The 16132-nt window shown below is 34.7% G+C and overlaps 1 protein-coding gene across 1 annotated transcript; it reads right to left on the bottom strand.

The window, feature by feature from the left end:
- Positions 1-5455: 5455 nt before the first annotated feature.
- On the bottom strand, positions 5456-9604 carry LOC147409724 (peroxidase 12-like). The gene is made up of 3 exons (XM_086431772.1): positions 9278-9604; positions 8363-8557; positions 5456-6234 (listed from the first exon to the last, which is right to left on the bottom strand). The coding sequence occupies exons 1-3, from the start codon at positions 9575-9577 to the stop codon at positions 5575-5577; spliced, it is 1155 nt and encodes a 384-aa protein (XP_086287898.1). The 5' UTR covers positions 9578-9604; the 3' UTR covers positions 5456-5574.
- Between the last annotated feature and the right edge of the window lie 6528 nt (positions 9605-16132).

Below are 16132 nucleotides of genomic sequence, written 5' to 3' on the forward strand. Positions count from 1 at the left end.
GAATCCGAATTCGAATTCGAATTTGAAAAATCGAATATTATCCGAAATTTTCGGATATCGGATTCGAATTCGGATGTATTTTTAAGATTCGAATAGATTTCGGATACGAATTCGGATATTGCTACATCTGATTCGTTAATATCCGATTCAAATACTTCTCTCTTCTTTTCTGTATATCTAAACATTAATTAAGACAAGACACTCTGTTTTACTTTATTTATATATATATATAAAAAACAATCCCTTTCTCTCTCTCTTTACAATAAAGAGAAGTCATTTACACACTCTTTCTCTCTTAAATAAATACTAGACATTAATTAAGAAAAGACATGTCTATTTTACTTTATATATATATATATATATAAACAATCCCTCTCTCTCTCTCTCTCTCTCTCTCTCTTTATAATAAAGACAACTCACTTACTCTCTCTCTCTCTCACTCATAAAGACGAAACAAGACAACTCACTTATACTCTCTCTCTTAAATAAAGACAAGATATATCCTCTCTCTCTCTCATGTAGACGAGACCTCTCTTTTTTTCTCTCTCTCTCAAATAAAAACAAGACATCTTTTTTCTTCTTTTTTCTTCTTTTTTTTCTCTCTCTCTCTCTGTAAGACGAGACAAGGCAAGACATGTGGTGGATAACCTTTCTTCCTCTTTCCCTCTCTCAACTCAAACTATGCAAATACTCTGTAAATAATTATCATGGTGCGCCTGAGCTTCAAATCAACTAGAATTATAAACTGTAAGTCTGAGATTCAAGACCAATGGTAGATATTAGAGGGAAGAAGGTTTGGGAGCTCGTCGTCTGTGATGGTATACTTTCACTTCAGTATACCAAGCACTTCCCAAACAAGGTCATCAATGGTATAACTTTAAATGATGCATTAATACGATTAGCGATGAATTGAGTGTTTCTTTGCCAGAAAAAATCTTATTTTTCAGGTAATTTTTTACTTTATTTAACTCTTATTTTACCTGTAAATTGACTGTAAAAAATTAAAGATTTTTTTATTATTTAAATTCGAATCGAATATTTTCGGATGCGAATTCGAATAGTGGTTAGTGATATCTGATCGGATTCGAATTCGAATATTACTATTTTTTTTCGGATTCGAATTCAGATATAGCACTATCCGTTGACAGCCCTCATACAACCTACCAATACAATACAACCTATTATACCACTCTAATACCTTCTCGCAATCGCATGTTCCTTTGAAGAAGGAATGTGCGATGGGTTACATAAGGTCAATGCCTTCGATTGTACTTGTTGGAGACCACCACTGATTCACGAATCAGGTTGGCAATTGCATGCCCTTTATTGAGACGAAGATGCATTCTTGATTTTTGCCTGAAAGAGAATATGAGTGATATGCCCAAGTGTGTAGAAGATGAGGACGATGAGAAACAAGCTCAACTCGAATTGACCTCTAGGGCCATCATTAGTTTAAGCAAGACTAAAACTTGACGATTATGAATCCGAAATTAATCTGATGATCAAATGGCCTCCAATAGACCAATAAAGTGGGCTCAATGTCGAACCTGTCATGGGCTCGATCATTGGCAGAGGCCTCTATGGATCTTAAAAGAGAATGGGCCTTTATAGGCCATAACATGGAGATTAGGCTCCTTTTGAGCCAATGGGCTTCGGGCTTAGACTTGTGCCCATAACCAATAACCATCCATTTTATTTTCTAAATGAAAGGGCTTAGACCAAAGTTAATGAGTTGGACAGAGAAAATTAGGCAAGAATCATATATTGCAGGACCTCTAATAGAGTTGAATGGGTTTAGTCTTAAACCCAAACAAAGAATGATTGGACATTTGTGAATTTGTAAGTGAGATGCATTGAAGCCTATCTCATATTTTCCTATTCTGGACAACAACTTGGTAACCAGTAGAAGCAACCATGGTTTTTAAACTCGTCCGAGACCGAAACGTATCGCCCGAGTTAACTCGGTATCGCAGCCTAACGAGACCAACTCACAATGAGTCATGAGACGACCGCGTATCGTGAGATATGCGAGTCGTCTCGAACGATATTTTCGCAAAACTCGGACAATACGAACGAGATATACGAGATATACGAGATATTACAGATTTTATGTTAACTAGCGAGACAAACGAGTTGTATCGGACGAGATTTTAAAAATATCATCTGAGTTAATCGAGTTTTACCGAATATTTTTGAAATTAGTGATGGACCAATGATGCACATTGAATCAACACCGTTAAATTGTGAGCCATTTTCCTAAATCGCAAATATAGGATGCTTCTCAACTGCTAATTACTGATGTAATCGGATACTTAGGATCATAAATTACTATGATCCCCTCAATAGTAAGGCAGTCAATGGGTCCAAAATCCGATCCATTCAAATTCGATAATTTCATATCTCGATTGAAGATTTGGGTTCTGAAAATAGTTTGGCTGTCATCCAAAATCCAATTTGTGCCTATTAGATAACTTCATACATGGATTAAAGATTTGGGTTCCAATAAAAATTAGATCCGATAAGAATTTGATGCAGTAACCTATCGGATGGAATATGGATCAATCGTGTCCCTATCCGATAAAATATGAGAAAGTAGGTCCATTGTGTTACATAATTGTGAAGTTTCTTTGTATTTTATTTTTTGGAATGTTGCTTCTTTGTATTTTATATGTCAAATCATACTTATAATATGATGAAAATCAATTGAAACATATTTGGATCATATAGAGATCGAATAAAAATCAATTCCAATAAGGGTCGATCCAATTTTTATAATACCGATTTTTATCGAATTGAAATTAGTGTTTTAATTGATATTTTTAATGGTAAGTTTAGTGCTCTTTAAATATTGTGTTTGGAAAATAAGTTTAATACACTTGTGCAATGAAAATGAAACAACGTAACAATGTAAATATTTAATTTATTTATTTTGATATGTATATTATGAATTTTTTTTTAATTTTATATTTTTTGGGGGGTTCATTTTTTAATAGGAATCAATTCTGAATTTTTCCTGAATTTTTCAGATTTTTACAGATTTTTTAAATGGTTAAAAACCATTGTTTCGATGTCGAACGAGACGACTTGACGAGACAAGACTTATCGTCCGAGTCAACTCGGTATCGGAGGTGAACGAGACGATACAAAATACCGAGTTTAAAAACCATGGAAGCAACAGAAATGGTTCCATCTTTGGCGTCCAACACGTTTACCCCTTTCATATTTGGCTCTGAGATGGAATGCGTTGGTGGAAATTTGAATCTCCAAACAACAAAAATGTTGGTACTTGAGATTTGATTCAAAGAATCAAAAATAGGTCCACGGAAAAATCTTATAAACTGAGAGGGAAGGAGACGAGAGAAAAAGTGGCTCTCTTTTTCTCACCCTTTTTTTCTTAATGGATATGGTTCTAGGCCTTACCCCAAGTAGAGAACCAAAAGGAAAGAAAGGAAGAATGGTGTTTGAGACGGATCACTCGATCATACATATAACATGTTTGATGAAATGTCTATATGAAGAAAAAAAAAGTTGATGATGGTGATGGGGCTGTTCAGTGCATATGTTGTCACAAGCAAGAGTAATAAGAGGAAGAAGATTAAGATGTGTGTGGTAGGGTCCACACTATGGGTTTGAGAAGCTCTCAAAAAGAATTAGTAACGAGAGAGAGAGAAAATTTCAATTATTATAAAGCAAGGCCAAACAAGACTTGTTTAAAAAAGTTTTGGAGTCAACTCAAAGAATGTATAAGTCAACTTGACTTGAATGGATTTTGAGAAGACTCGGCCCGTATGGAGTCTATTTGGTAAATCATCGACTTTACCACCAACTCGTCAACTTGGCCGAGTCAGATTGAAAATGTACTAACTCAATTCAGAACTTGTCTTAGTTATTTAATTATATAAATTGTGTTTTATTTTCTTCTTTTTTTAATGGACCATATGAGTATAATTTTGTCTTGTATGAACATATCTCCGTCAAGAATAATGCTAAAGTGACCTCAAGATTATACATACAATAAAAAGCATATATGGTTCCTACACACTTACACATTAGGATGTGCGATATGAGGTACAATCTTAAGGTCACTCCTGCACGACTCTTTTGTCAATTCCTTTGACAAATTTGGGTACACCTTCAGTAGAGGTAAATGTGTACTTGATGATGGAGAGTATTGCATTTGCATGAGGGATTGGTACAAGGTCAAAGACAAAACTTGAAAAAATTCTCAACAATGAATCTTGAAGAAAAATGGAAGGAAATAGAGTTGGAGAAAATGAAAAGTGGTTCAATTTTTACAATTTTTTTATATTATATATATATTTTTTAGAATTTAATTGTATTTTTATTTTTATGTTATAAAGATTTTAAGGGAAGAGTTGCGTAGTTTTTTTTTTATTTTTTATTTTTATAGATTTAATTGTATTTTTAATTTTTCTTTAATATATTGCAAAAGCTAAAAATTAATAAAGATATTAATTTATTCACTTGTTCTCTAATTTTATAATCTCAAATGTAGTAAAATTCATATTTATAAGAGTTACATTTTTAGATTCTTTTGGAAAAAATGAAATTTTCAACAAAAACAATAATTGTATTTAAAAATTAAAAAAATAAAAACCTAAGACTTAAGTGGGTCCAGACCGAAGCCCATGTATTAGGACAACCTATTGTGCTCGATCTTGGTACAAATTGGTTAGAGATTCTATTTAGGACCAATGAAGCTTGACCCGAAAGAACCCCCGACTGGCCCAATTTACATACCAAGCCCTGATCAAGATTTAATGGGCCATAAAATTTCAAATCCAACCCCACATTTCTGGCCTCAATATAAAGGCCCTAACCCTTATTTCTTTGGGTTGGCCCAATTGACAGCCCTAATCTCTATCTTTTATTATAATAATTTTTATTTTATTATTGTTATATTTTTTTTATTTCTGTTAAGTTTTCTAACCAAAATCCGAATTATGTTAAATTTCCTAGTTCCTAGCACACTATGTTCATGGGCAAATTCATCGGTCTAGTTGAGCACGAATGTCGGCACATTCTTCGTCGATAGTCCACCAATTTTTCTATGAAAGATGGACCAGGTTCAAATAGAACCAGGACAGAGGTATACCATTTTTCGATAAAAAAATTACCATTTTTGTTGATCATTTTAAAATACAAAATTTTAAATCTTTCTCATCATTTCAAGATAAGTTCTTATTAAGACAAGACCATTTAATCAATAAAATTTTATTTAATTCTCAATAATTAATACTATGTGATTTGAAAACTAGATCAAACCAGTGGTCCGACCAAGTTGTCATAGTTTTTACTAAGATAATTCAGATAAAATTCATATATATTTTTAAAATTCTGTAATAAATGTAAATCATTCCAATCAAATTGAACCAGAGTCCAATCAATTTGGCAAATTATAGGTTCAATTAGCAATTTAGTTCTTCAAAAATCATTTATCACACACTAGCCCATCATCTTATTTAAAATTTAACAGTAATCGAACAAGAGTGAAAATAGATACACAAACATAAGTGTCCTTGACATTTAACTTATAACTACACAAAAACATCCTTAAAGCTCTGTCTTCGTCTCAACTTCATCATCTACCACAGATGATAAATCTGAGTCAAATTGGCATGTGGTGCACTTAATGGGTGTTGCATCTTGGCTTGTAGGGTTGCGTGCCGAACAATTCGCCCGAATCTCTCCTTGTGTCCCAGTCAATAAGTTCAGCTGACCCATCTTAAGCATTGCGAACACGAACTTCTCAAAGAACAAATTTTGGTCCAATGCAAAGCTTTCAACAATTGGCCTAGTCCGACCATCGGTGTACAAATCCTGGTCGGATGTAAAGAGCCCTTGTCGGTTCATCAGGTCGACGTAATACTTGTTATCGAACACGTTTGGTGTGCGAATATCCAATTCAGTGGAGCTATTGGAATCGGCTTTGGGACAAATTCCTTTGAGGCGGTCAGCAAAACCATCTTCCATGGTTGGATCTTGAGTTGGGTACAAGCGATCGGTGAATGATGGGCAATGGCCAATACCGATGGTGTGGCCACCAGAAAGGGCTACAACATCGGTGGCGTCAAGGTTCTTGGTGGCAAGGGAGGTAAGTAGTGCACTTGTGTTGCTAGATGGAGGTGGAAGGTTATCCAATGTTGCCTGGCTCGTAGCGAAATTGAGGCCATCGCGCCTGCCCAAGGGGACGTAATAGTCCGGACCGCCAGACTGCAATAATGTTAGAAAATATTTAAGTGTCAAACCTCATAAAAGAATGATATATCGCATTAAAACAAAAGTGATTTATTTAATTCTTGTAGCATTTTTTTCAAATGTTATAAGACACTAGAGTAAATCAAAAGCATGAGAAAATATGTAGCCCATGATGCTATAGTAGATTATTATCCTCAAAAGCATCAATCTAGACCATTAAATTGGCTGACCATCTCTGATGATTTACATTGAAAATATAGAACCATCTAAGACCTAAAGTATAGCAAAGAATAATTAGATATTTTGAAAAAAAAAAATTAACTATGTGCTTCTCAGCAATATTGTAGTCTGAAATATTAAATTTCTTATTATAAAAGCTATAAAATCATTATTTTTATTGCTGTTGTTGTCCTATTTTTCATTTTTGTGGATGATTTTTCCACTTTCTTGACTTACCTGTTTGTTTATTTTATTAAAAAATAATTCAGGACAACGTTTTCTATACCTGCTCCCCACGCTATAAGAAAAGGTTGTCAGTCCAGACACCAACGTAGTTGTTGAAGTGTTTTTAAAGATTTTAATGTGACACAACACTAGCTGTCCAGTCAACGGTTGTGATGGAAGATCCTTAGAATCTCGAAATATACATCAAACTAATTAAGGGCGGAGATGAGAGGATATTTCTTATGTGATTCTCAATGAAACAGATATCTAATCCCTAAGTTTTGAGGTTAGAAATACCCCCTGTGGTTCCAAACTTGTGCCATGTCCCTTGACCAATGTTTTTTTCCGAGAGTTTGTTCATAAATTATGTAAATGCTCTTGTCTTCAATGTTTCAGCCATTTTTCTCCAAGAAAATCTTTCATCTTTGAAGTTAGTAGCATTTACGTTAAAGTATTTTTAACCGATCCAATGTCTTGTAGAACACTCTTGATTTTTTTCATTCAGCTTCTCCAAAAGATCTTTCTTGATTTTGACATTTGAAGGTTGAAGGATATATAATCCTAGGATTTTGAAAATGAGTTTACCCCATAAATCCATCATATTTAAGTTTTTAACGTTTAGTGTGAATCATTTTTAAACATATTCATAACTTGATCTTTGATCCCTCGTTGTCTTTGAAGAATGGCTTAAACCCATTGTTTTCTATCAAAAATCTATCTTTCTATTTCTCTTAAAAGTCTAACCTTGTTCTTGACTAAAGTTCACATCATCTCTCAAGTTAAGGGGGGTAAAAGCATAAAAAATAAAATTGAAAGGGTAATAGTAAAATTTTTTAAGATTAACAGGATAAATAATGAAAAAAAAAAGGATATAAGGAGTAAAAGAGGTAATATAAAAAAATTATAAAGGTAAAAGATAAAACAAAATAAGGTGAGTCTTACAAAATTATAATTTTATAGAAAGTTAAAGTGATAAAAGATAAAAAACAATAAAATTGGTTAAAAGAAGTAAAATAAAAAATATAATAATAGTAAAATTAAAAAGAATGAAGAATAAAGAAAATAAAATGAACCTACAAAACTATAATTTGATAGGAAATTTATCTATACAAATACATAAAAGTGGGTCCTACCACAATGTGAAAAAAGCCCAAATTTGTCTTGAAAATATTCGCCCATCTCAACCAAAAGTTGGACTTTTGAAAAAAAAAAAAAACTTTGAAATGGTCAGAATCCTTTCATTAGATTACACGTGGCATTTTAAGTAGATGTTTCAAATTTAAAAGAAATATAGGCATGAAATAAATTCAAATTCAACATGTCTTATAAAGAGAAGGGTTCCTTCTAAATTTGAAGCGGACTGCCCGCTTCAAGGTTGGACTCAAAAAAATAAACATTATTTGAAATTAAGATGGAAAATGCTGGAATGACCTAGGTAATTTATTGCGATTCTCAAAAGTCCGACGTGGGATGTGCACATAACCATAGATGTGTTTCCTCGCAATACGAATAAAAATCATCTACGGTTATGTATGTATGCATGTCCGCATCAGAATTGTGAGAATCACAGTAAATCCTGTGTAACCCCCAGTTAGAATTTCCAAAATATAAGAAACTGAGTCAAGTCACGGGTTAACCCGACTCATCTGATCTTTTACACGAGTTGAGATGAGTTTGAGAGAGAGAGAGAGAAAGTTACGAGGAAAACGGAGTCGCGGGCAGCAAGGGCAGTGATGTCGGAGCAAGAAACAACCCGACCGCACTCTTGATGGACGCGATCACGAAGAAAGTCAATGATATCAAAAGCCTGCGGCCTTAAAGTCAAGTTAGGTGGGACCGATTGCTCGCTCGGACCACTTGCAGATCCATCAAGCAACACTGAACCATCACATCCCTGTCACACATAATAAATTTATTATAATTTGAAATTTAGAAGAAAAAAAAAAAGATTATATTTTTTTATTTAAGAAATCATAACTTTGGGATAAATTTTTTACCCATTTTACCCTTCAACCTTGACATTTTATCTTATTCAAATCTCAAGGAGTTTTGGGGGGATTGATGAGGTTTTTGAAGAAAAAATAGAAATCCAAAAACACGATTGTATGATCCCCGAATTAATCAAACTAATTCCCTCATCAAATAATTGCCAAATCGAAGCTCGATTACTATGATCAAACCCTATATTTCTTTTTTTTTTTTTTTTTTTTGTTGATAAATTCAAACCCTATATTTCAACAATCCTATTCCTTACAAATTAACTTTAATAAAAGAAAGTTGGACCCAAAATCAGTATAACTAAATCCAAATCAGATTGAAAATCATTTAATTTGGTATCAATTGACAAGATTCGGTGTACATGATCCTACCTCTTTTTATTTATTATTAAAGTGTAACTTAAAGGATCAAGAACCAAAATCGATTTTTCCATTTTTGTTTTTTTTTTTTCAAATTTAGATAGTCGTCTAAAATAAAACTCAATTAAACTGAGAGAAATGAAAATAAAAAAATTAAAAATCGAGAAATCTACAAGTTTTACTAAAGTGGGTATAGTAATTAAGCTATTTTAACTAAAACACCAATAACACAATAATAGGCGCACGTTAGCAAGTACCTGAACAAAGCAATCGTGGAAGTGAAGACGAAGCAAGGCTGCAGCCAAGCCAATATCCTTCTTGAATATCTTCTTGAGTTCTTTCCTCACTATGGTTTCCACATTAGGACATTTGTGTTTGTAAAATGACCATGACAGTCCCTTCACCAAAGGTGGAGAATTTTGTTCCTCTGGGGCATTATAGGAACAAGAACACAATAATAGGGAAGATAGCAAAAGCACAAATATGAAAGAGACTGAAGAAGAAGAAGCCATGGATGCTCTGTAGATGAAGCTGTAGAGCATGAGAGACCTCTTCATATATAGGAAAATGTTTCCAATTTTTTCTTCTTTCTTCCCGTAGTTTGGATATTAAATTAAATTTTTTTAAAAAGTATTCAATAATTTTAGAGCTCGATGAATTTGGTCAAAACTCGGCTAATTCGACTCATGGTTGTGGAATTTCGAGGAAATTCAGAATAAGAAGGGAAAAAAAAGGTTGATTTGCTAACTGAGTGGGACATTTCTCACGATTCAACTCGAATGTAATGAGTTGACTCAATTGGTTGGAGATCAAAGATGTGTCAGTTTTAGAAGGGTGATTTAAACCCACTACATTTGGGAATATTTGAGTTACCCCCATGCTTCCAAACTTATGACATATACCCCCTTGACCTTGGATGAAAAATACTAATCCTTTCATCTTCAACTTGTAACAAAAACTCCTTGATTTTTCACTTCAAAATTAGTTATTTTCAATCTAAGGTAAAATTTGTACCTTTTATTGAGAGGTATTTACGAAAATGTAATTAGTTTTTGACAAATTTACGATTTCGATTCACTAATCTTACCAAAACATGAACGATAATGTTATCAGATGTTTTAAAATGATAAATTTGCAAGTGTAAAGTGATAATCTTTGCAGGTTGCAAGTGACTATCTTGCATATTTCATTATTTTTAGTGAAATCGTTACTATACAAATCAGAAAGATTATCACTTTGGGGGACGGGACGGGACGGGACGGGACCGGGGGGGAATCAGCAAGTTTATCACTTTAAACCTATGATTTCACACATGCACATTTTGGTGATTAAATTGAACAGTAAGTCAAAATCGTAAATTCGTCAAATTCAACTCACGAAAATGGTAATTTACCCTTTTTTAAATATATTCAATTTATTTCTAATTTTATATTTTCTAATATTTTCATATTGATATCGTCAGCTCTACGACATGACTTTATTAATATATTACTTCACTTCTATAAAACATTATCATTCTTTAAAAAATTATTTTTATTTTTATTTAAAAGATATGAGTCTCAATCACATTATTTAGCGGATTTTTAATTCAACTTGATATGTTTTTAAGTCAATTTGGTCGAATTTTTAAGTCAATTAAGTTAACAGAGTTCTTTGATTGAATCAACTCGAAATTCAATTCTGTCTGGTCGACTCGGGCGAGTTTATAGCCCACCTATCAAATTTTAAAACAATAACGAAAAATTGGCGTGTGAGTATGGTCGTCACACGCTAACGACAAGAAAAAATGGAAAAAGACTAAACATCCAATAGGGTGTCTACGTGGATGACGTTCACGGTGTAAGGTATTTCTTGTCCAATCACAACATCCCACGTAGACACGGTTTCTATCTATAATACAAGGGGTAACCGTACTGGATAGCAACTCAAAACAAAAAGAAAAAAGAAGTTTGAATAAGTTATCAGGTAAGGTTAGGTAAAGTCAATAAGATTATGACACGTGAGCTATATATCTCCACATCATCTATATTTATTTTATTTTTCGATTAGTTAAGAATCTTGTATTTAATTGCAGCAGTGGACCATATGCTTACATCCGCCGACAGCAAAGCTTGATTGGTAGAGATGGATCAGTATAATTATCCTTATCTATAACTTTGCTCTCAAGTTTTCTTGATCTAATGACAGGTGTCCTAGTAATCACGTGTCAAATCCATTTGCCCCATTTTCTTCAATTATACGCTTTGAGGAGTTTTTGAAAATGTAGACATCTTGACATTCGTGTCAAAATTTGATAATATCTCTTATTTTTTTCATACGATTATAGACAAAAATTGATAATGTCGCTTGTTCTTTTCATGCGGTAGGATCCCAATTTAGGTTTAGGTGTGTCGATGGGAACCCATTTAACCCGAACCAAACTAAATCAGAATCGATTGGATGATTACAAGTCCCCTTTCATTGGAATCTAATTTTATTTGGAATGAAACCAATTGAGAAGCAATATCAATAAGAATTAATAGAAATCTATCGAGAATCAGAACCATTTTTAAGAGAAAATTTTCAATGATTCTAATTCTTGTTCCATTCATTTGAAAAGTAAAATCAAAATTGAAAAAAAAACAATAAAAATAAAAATAAAAAATTCTAGTTCTGGTTTCTATAGAATCTAAATCGGAACCAATCTAGTAACATCCCTAGAGGACTAGATCCCATAGATATTGGTTCATCTTTTGTGAAAAAAAATGGAAAAATAAGATAGGACTTAGGATCATCTCTTTATTTTATTATCTAGGAATCAAAAAAAAAATTTATCTTTATCAAATAAAGGTGTGATTTGCAACTAAAATAGGGCAAGGATTTGATATTGTACTTGCCAATCAGTGTAAAAATCCACTAGCTACCTTGCATGAGTGATTGCAATTTGTTTGGCATCCTCTTGGTGATAGAAGATTTTACTTTGGACAAAATGGAATGAATTAACCTTTGATGTTGTTGTTGAACTTAATTCTACCCAACAAAATTAAAATCTATTACTTTTGAAGAAAACATAATCTATTTTTTTTTAGGGGGTCGACTGATAGACTACCAAGTCTATTGAGAATTGATTTGGAATAAAGATGACCAATAGGCCAAATATCACAAAACTTCGACAAGTCCAAGAAAAAAAAAATTCATGATTGTGGATCCCATTTCCGTCACATCACGAGATAAGGATGTGTGCCCTACCCAAACCCACAAAGTAGAGCTTGAATTCAGGACTTTGGTTCGAGAAATACGCGAACAATCGAGAAATTGAATTAGAAAGGACTAACTCAGGGGATCAACTTCGAATAATCGGAAAGATCGAATAGAATGGGAGCAAAGTGACACTAAAGATAAATTAATATTTGACCATGAAGCCAAATCTCTCTATTTTATGCAGAATCCCATGAGTACGAATCAAGGTAACATTGACAGTGACGTTCTCTAACTCGTCAACTCCAAAATAGTAAGTTCAAATTAGTTCAGTAGTTAATGCATTGAGACACCTCAAATCAAACTCAAGTGCAAATATTAATGAGGCATAGGAATAAAATCCAAGAGCACAACTAGCTCATAATCCACTTGGCTTGTACACCTGCGTAAGTTATATGGTTACACTTGACCAATCACAAGGCTATAAAACTCTCATTCAAAATAAGGCAAAGGGTTCATATTTTAGAAAGCAAATCAAGTTTAACACAATCACTCTTTCGAATTCACTATACGTAATCTTCTCTAAGGTATATGAATTCAGTTTAATCTTATAGTATCATTTCAATCTAACTTAATTTTCAGATAATCATTGACCGGCACTATACCGGGAACTTATTTTTGTCCGTCTTTATCATCAGAAGCTCGGATCCGACCTTACCTCTTCGAGAGGAGGAGCAAGATTGAGAAGACATTCATTGGAGTGGAAGAGTCAGCAAATCAAAGCTAATTAAGCTTGATCAAGAGTATCGCACATCTTGAGGAATAGGGCCTAAAAACACTCCACACTTTTGGTGTCGTCTGTGGGAATGTGACTTGCAATAAAGCCAATAACCACGTCAAAAGCAAAGGTTGGTTCATAATGGAAAAAATACTCGTCCAAAGGCATCTACCAAGATTTGGACCTTCCTCTATCCAAAGTGGCAAAGCACAGAGTTGGGCCCTTTTGTGGGTCAGGGTCTAAGTGACCTTGCTTTATTTAAAGTGGAAAAGCACAGAGTTGGGCCCTTTTGTGGGTCAGGATCTTAGTGACATTGCTCTATCCAGAGTGACAAAACACATAGTTGGGCCCTTTTGTAGGTTAGGGTCCTAGTGATCTTGTTCTGTCCGGAGTGGCAAAGCACAGAATTGAGTCCTTTTGTGGGTCAAGGTCTAAGTGACCTTGTTCTTTCCAAAGTGGCAAAGCATAGAGTTGGGTCATTTTGTGGGTTAGGGTCTTAGTGACCTTACTCTATCCATAGTGGCAAAGCATGAGGTTCAGCTCTGTGTGGCTCAGGGTCTTGAATAACCTCTACTGATCGAAATGGCAATAAGGCCATTGTGCCAGAATGACAAAGTCTTACCCCTAATAGCTTAGGAGTTAGAGTGATGCTTGTTAGTATATGGGTATGTAAGTCAACCTTGACGGCATGAAACACCATTTGGTGACATAATGCACCTATCATCTCAGATAGGTGCTACCTAAGGTAGAAAAAAACCACGGTAACACATGGGGGGGGGGGGGGGAAGAAGCAGGGTGCAAAATCAGAACGAATATTGTTCGAATAAGAACATTACAATAGTGAACTATGAGTTACAGAGAAGAGCACTGCAATGGTTAAGTGAAATAGAACAAGTCAAAATGAAGAGCAAAAGTTCTCATATGAAAATATTGTTCAAATAATAACATTACAATGGTTAAATATGAGTTACAGAATAAGATCACTACAATGGTTTGGTGAAATAAAACAATTCAAAATGAAGAGCAATAATTCTCATATGGAAAAAATTTTCATTAACTATGAAGATTGATTACATAATGAAGATTCAGGTAAAAAATAAAATTTCACTAATTATGAAGATCAATTAGACAGTAAAGATTTAGATAAAAAACAAAAAATTTTCATTAATGGTAGAGATTGATTACATAGGAAAGTCCCAAAATTGGATATTACATAGGGAATACGTTTGATTTTCAACAATAGGGGTCTGATTAGAAGAATGAGGCAGGTCTTCAGCATGGTTGATTTGATCGACCAGCTCGACTTGATCAGGAGCATGAACCTAATCAAAACCATTATCCTGGTTAGATGCTGGCAGATCTTCCTTGTCCAGCTTAGGTGGTGGTACTCGGCCGAATGCACTCTTCCATTTTGGTCGATCTTTGAAAAAAGAATGCATAGGAACATCGTTAGACTCATCTTCTTCATCATCATCTCCATATTGTAGTCGAGTAGTCTCAAAACCTTCATGGTAGGCCTTGGTTGCTACATCCTTCGCGACCTGGGTATAATAAGCCTGCAGTTGACCCAATAGCTTCTTGGTCTTTGTCTCATCTTCCTTGGCCTATTCTACCCTAGGTTCTGTTCTTCTTGACTCGAGTTGAGTTGTCAGAGCAGAACTAAGGACAACTTCCAAGCATTGTTCCAAGTAAGCCTTAAGGGAGCCTAACTCAAGGTCACACTCATTTGCCTTTTATTCTAGTTGCTTCACATTTTCTTAGAGGTTTACCAATTTTGCGTCCCTCCTCTCCACTCTCTCCTTATAGCTAGTGAGCTTCAATTGGAAATATGCATGGGAGATCACAAGTTTCTTATTATTAACGTCCAATGCATTGTTTGTCTTGGAAAACTGAGCCAAGTTTGCTTCGAGGTCCTCCATGGCCTCCTTAGTGGCATGATCAAAGGAGGCTAGTTAACCATTGAGTAGATCCAGCTTCTCATCATATTCCCTGGTCAAGGAAAATCTCGAGGAGTTGCAGGTCATTCAATCGGGGTAAAGAAGATCCCGAGGTGATCACGAAAACACTTCTACAATAGGCGTCGTCCGTTGGAACTAAAAAAACATCATAAATGCATAGAAAATACAAGGAATAATGGTCGAAGGGGTGCAGTAGGAACAAAAGCAGAGGGAGCAATAAAAGTTGCAAGAGTTGCAGCAATAAGGGTAGTTGCGAGGGTCATACTCTTACAACCTAAGGATTAATGGGGAACCAGAACCCATGGAGAACGTCCGAACATTTCTGGTGCAAGTAAGAATAGAATTGCAAAAGAGTATAAAACAATAATCAAAGGCGATTCGAGCCCTCAAGAGGGATAAATAGCAATTATGATAATAGAGAGCAAAAGAACCAGAGAACAAAAGGGGCAACGACGATAATGTTGGGCACCGAACTGGAAACCATAACCTTGAGGTTCGATCAAAAGGGAACCAGGTCAACCAGTGGCAGAATATACCACCTAACCCACTAACGTTGGGGAAGGTGGAGGATTTATTAAGATGAAGAGAAGATGCTACAGTCAAAACAGGGAAATAGGATGCCTCACTCGCTCGATTTTTAAGGATTTGAGAACGTCATCGTTCATAGAGGCGATCAAGAATTTTAAGCTACCGCGTGAGTTCCACATACCCAAGTTCAATTCTTTCGATGGAACTACGGACCATGTAGAGCACGTCATGCACTACAAAAACCTGATGATTTTTTATCAGGAAAATGACATACTCACTTGAAAGATGTTCTAGTCTATTTTGAGGTCGGGAACTATCACTTGGTTTCAAGGTCTGGCATAAGGCTTGGTCGAAAACTTTCAATGGTTAGAGGAGCTCTTCGTGGTTCAGTATATTCACAAAAGGCATAGGAAGGTCAAGGTCAACGTATTATTCTATTTAAGACGGGAAGAAAGGGAAAGCATCCATGTTTTCATGGTTTGGTTCTATACTCAATTATTATTGGTCGAGAACCTTGATGTTGACATGGTTATTCAGGCCTGCATCAATATGATCGTACCAGGAACAAGGTTGTAAAAGGAGCTGGTCACCAACCCACCAAAAAGGTTGGAGGATACGTACATTACGACCGAAAAATACATCACCCTAGAAGAAAATCTGAAGAGCAGAGC

Source organism: Akebia trifoliata, chromosome 2, assembly GCF_017979445.1.
Source record: "Akebia trifoliata isolate Shusen 1 chromosome 2, ASM1797944v1, whole genome shotgun sequence".
In the NCBI taxonomy this organism is placed as follows: Eukaryota; Viridiplantae; Streptophyta; class Magnoliopsida; order Ranunculales; family Lardizabalaceae; genus Akebia; species Akebia trifoliata.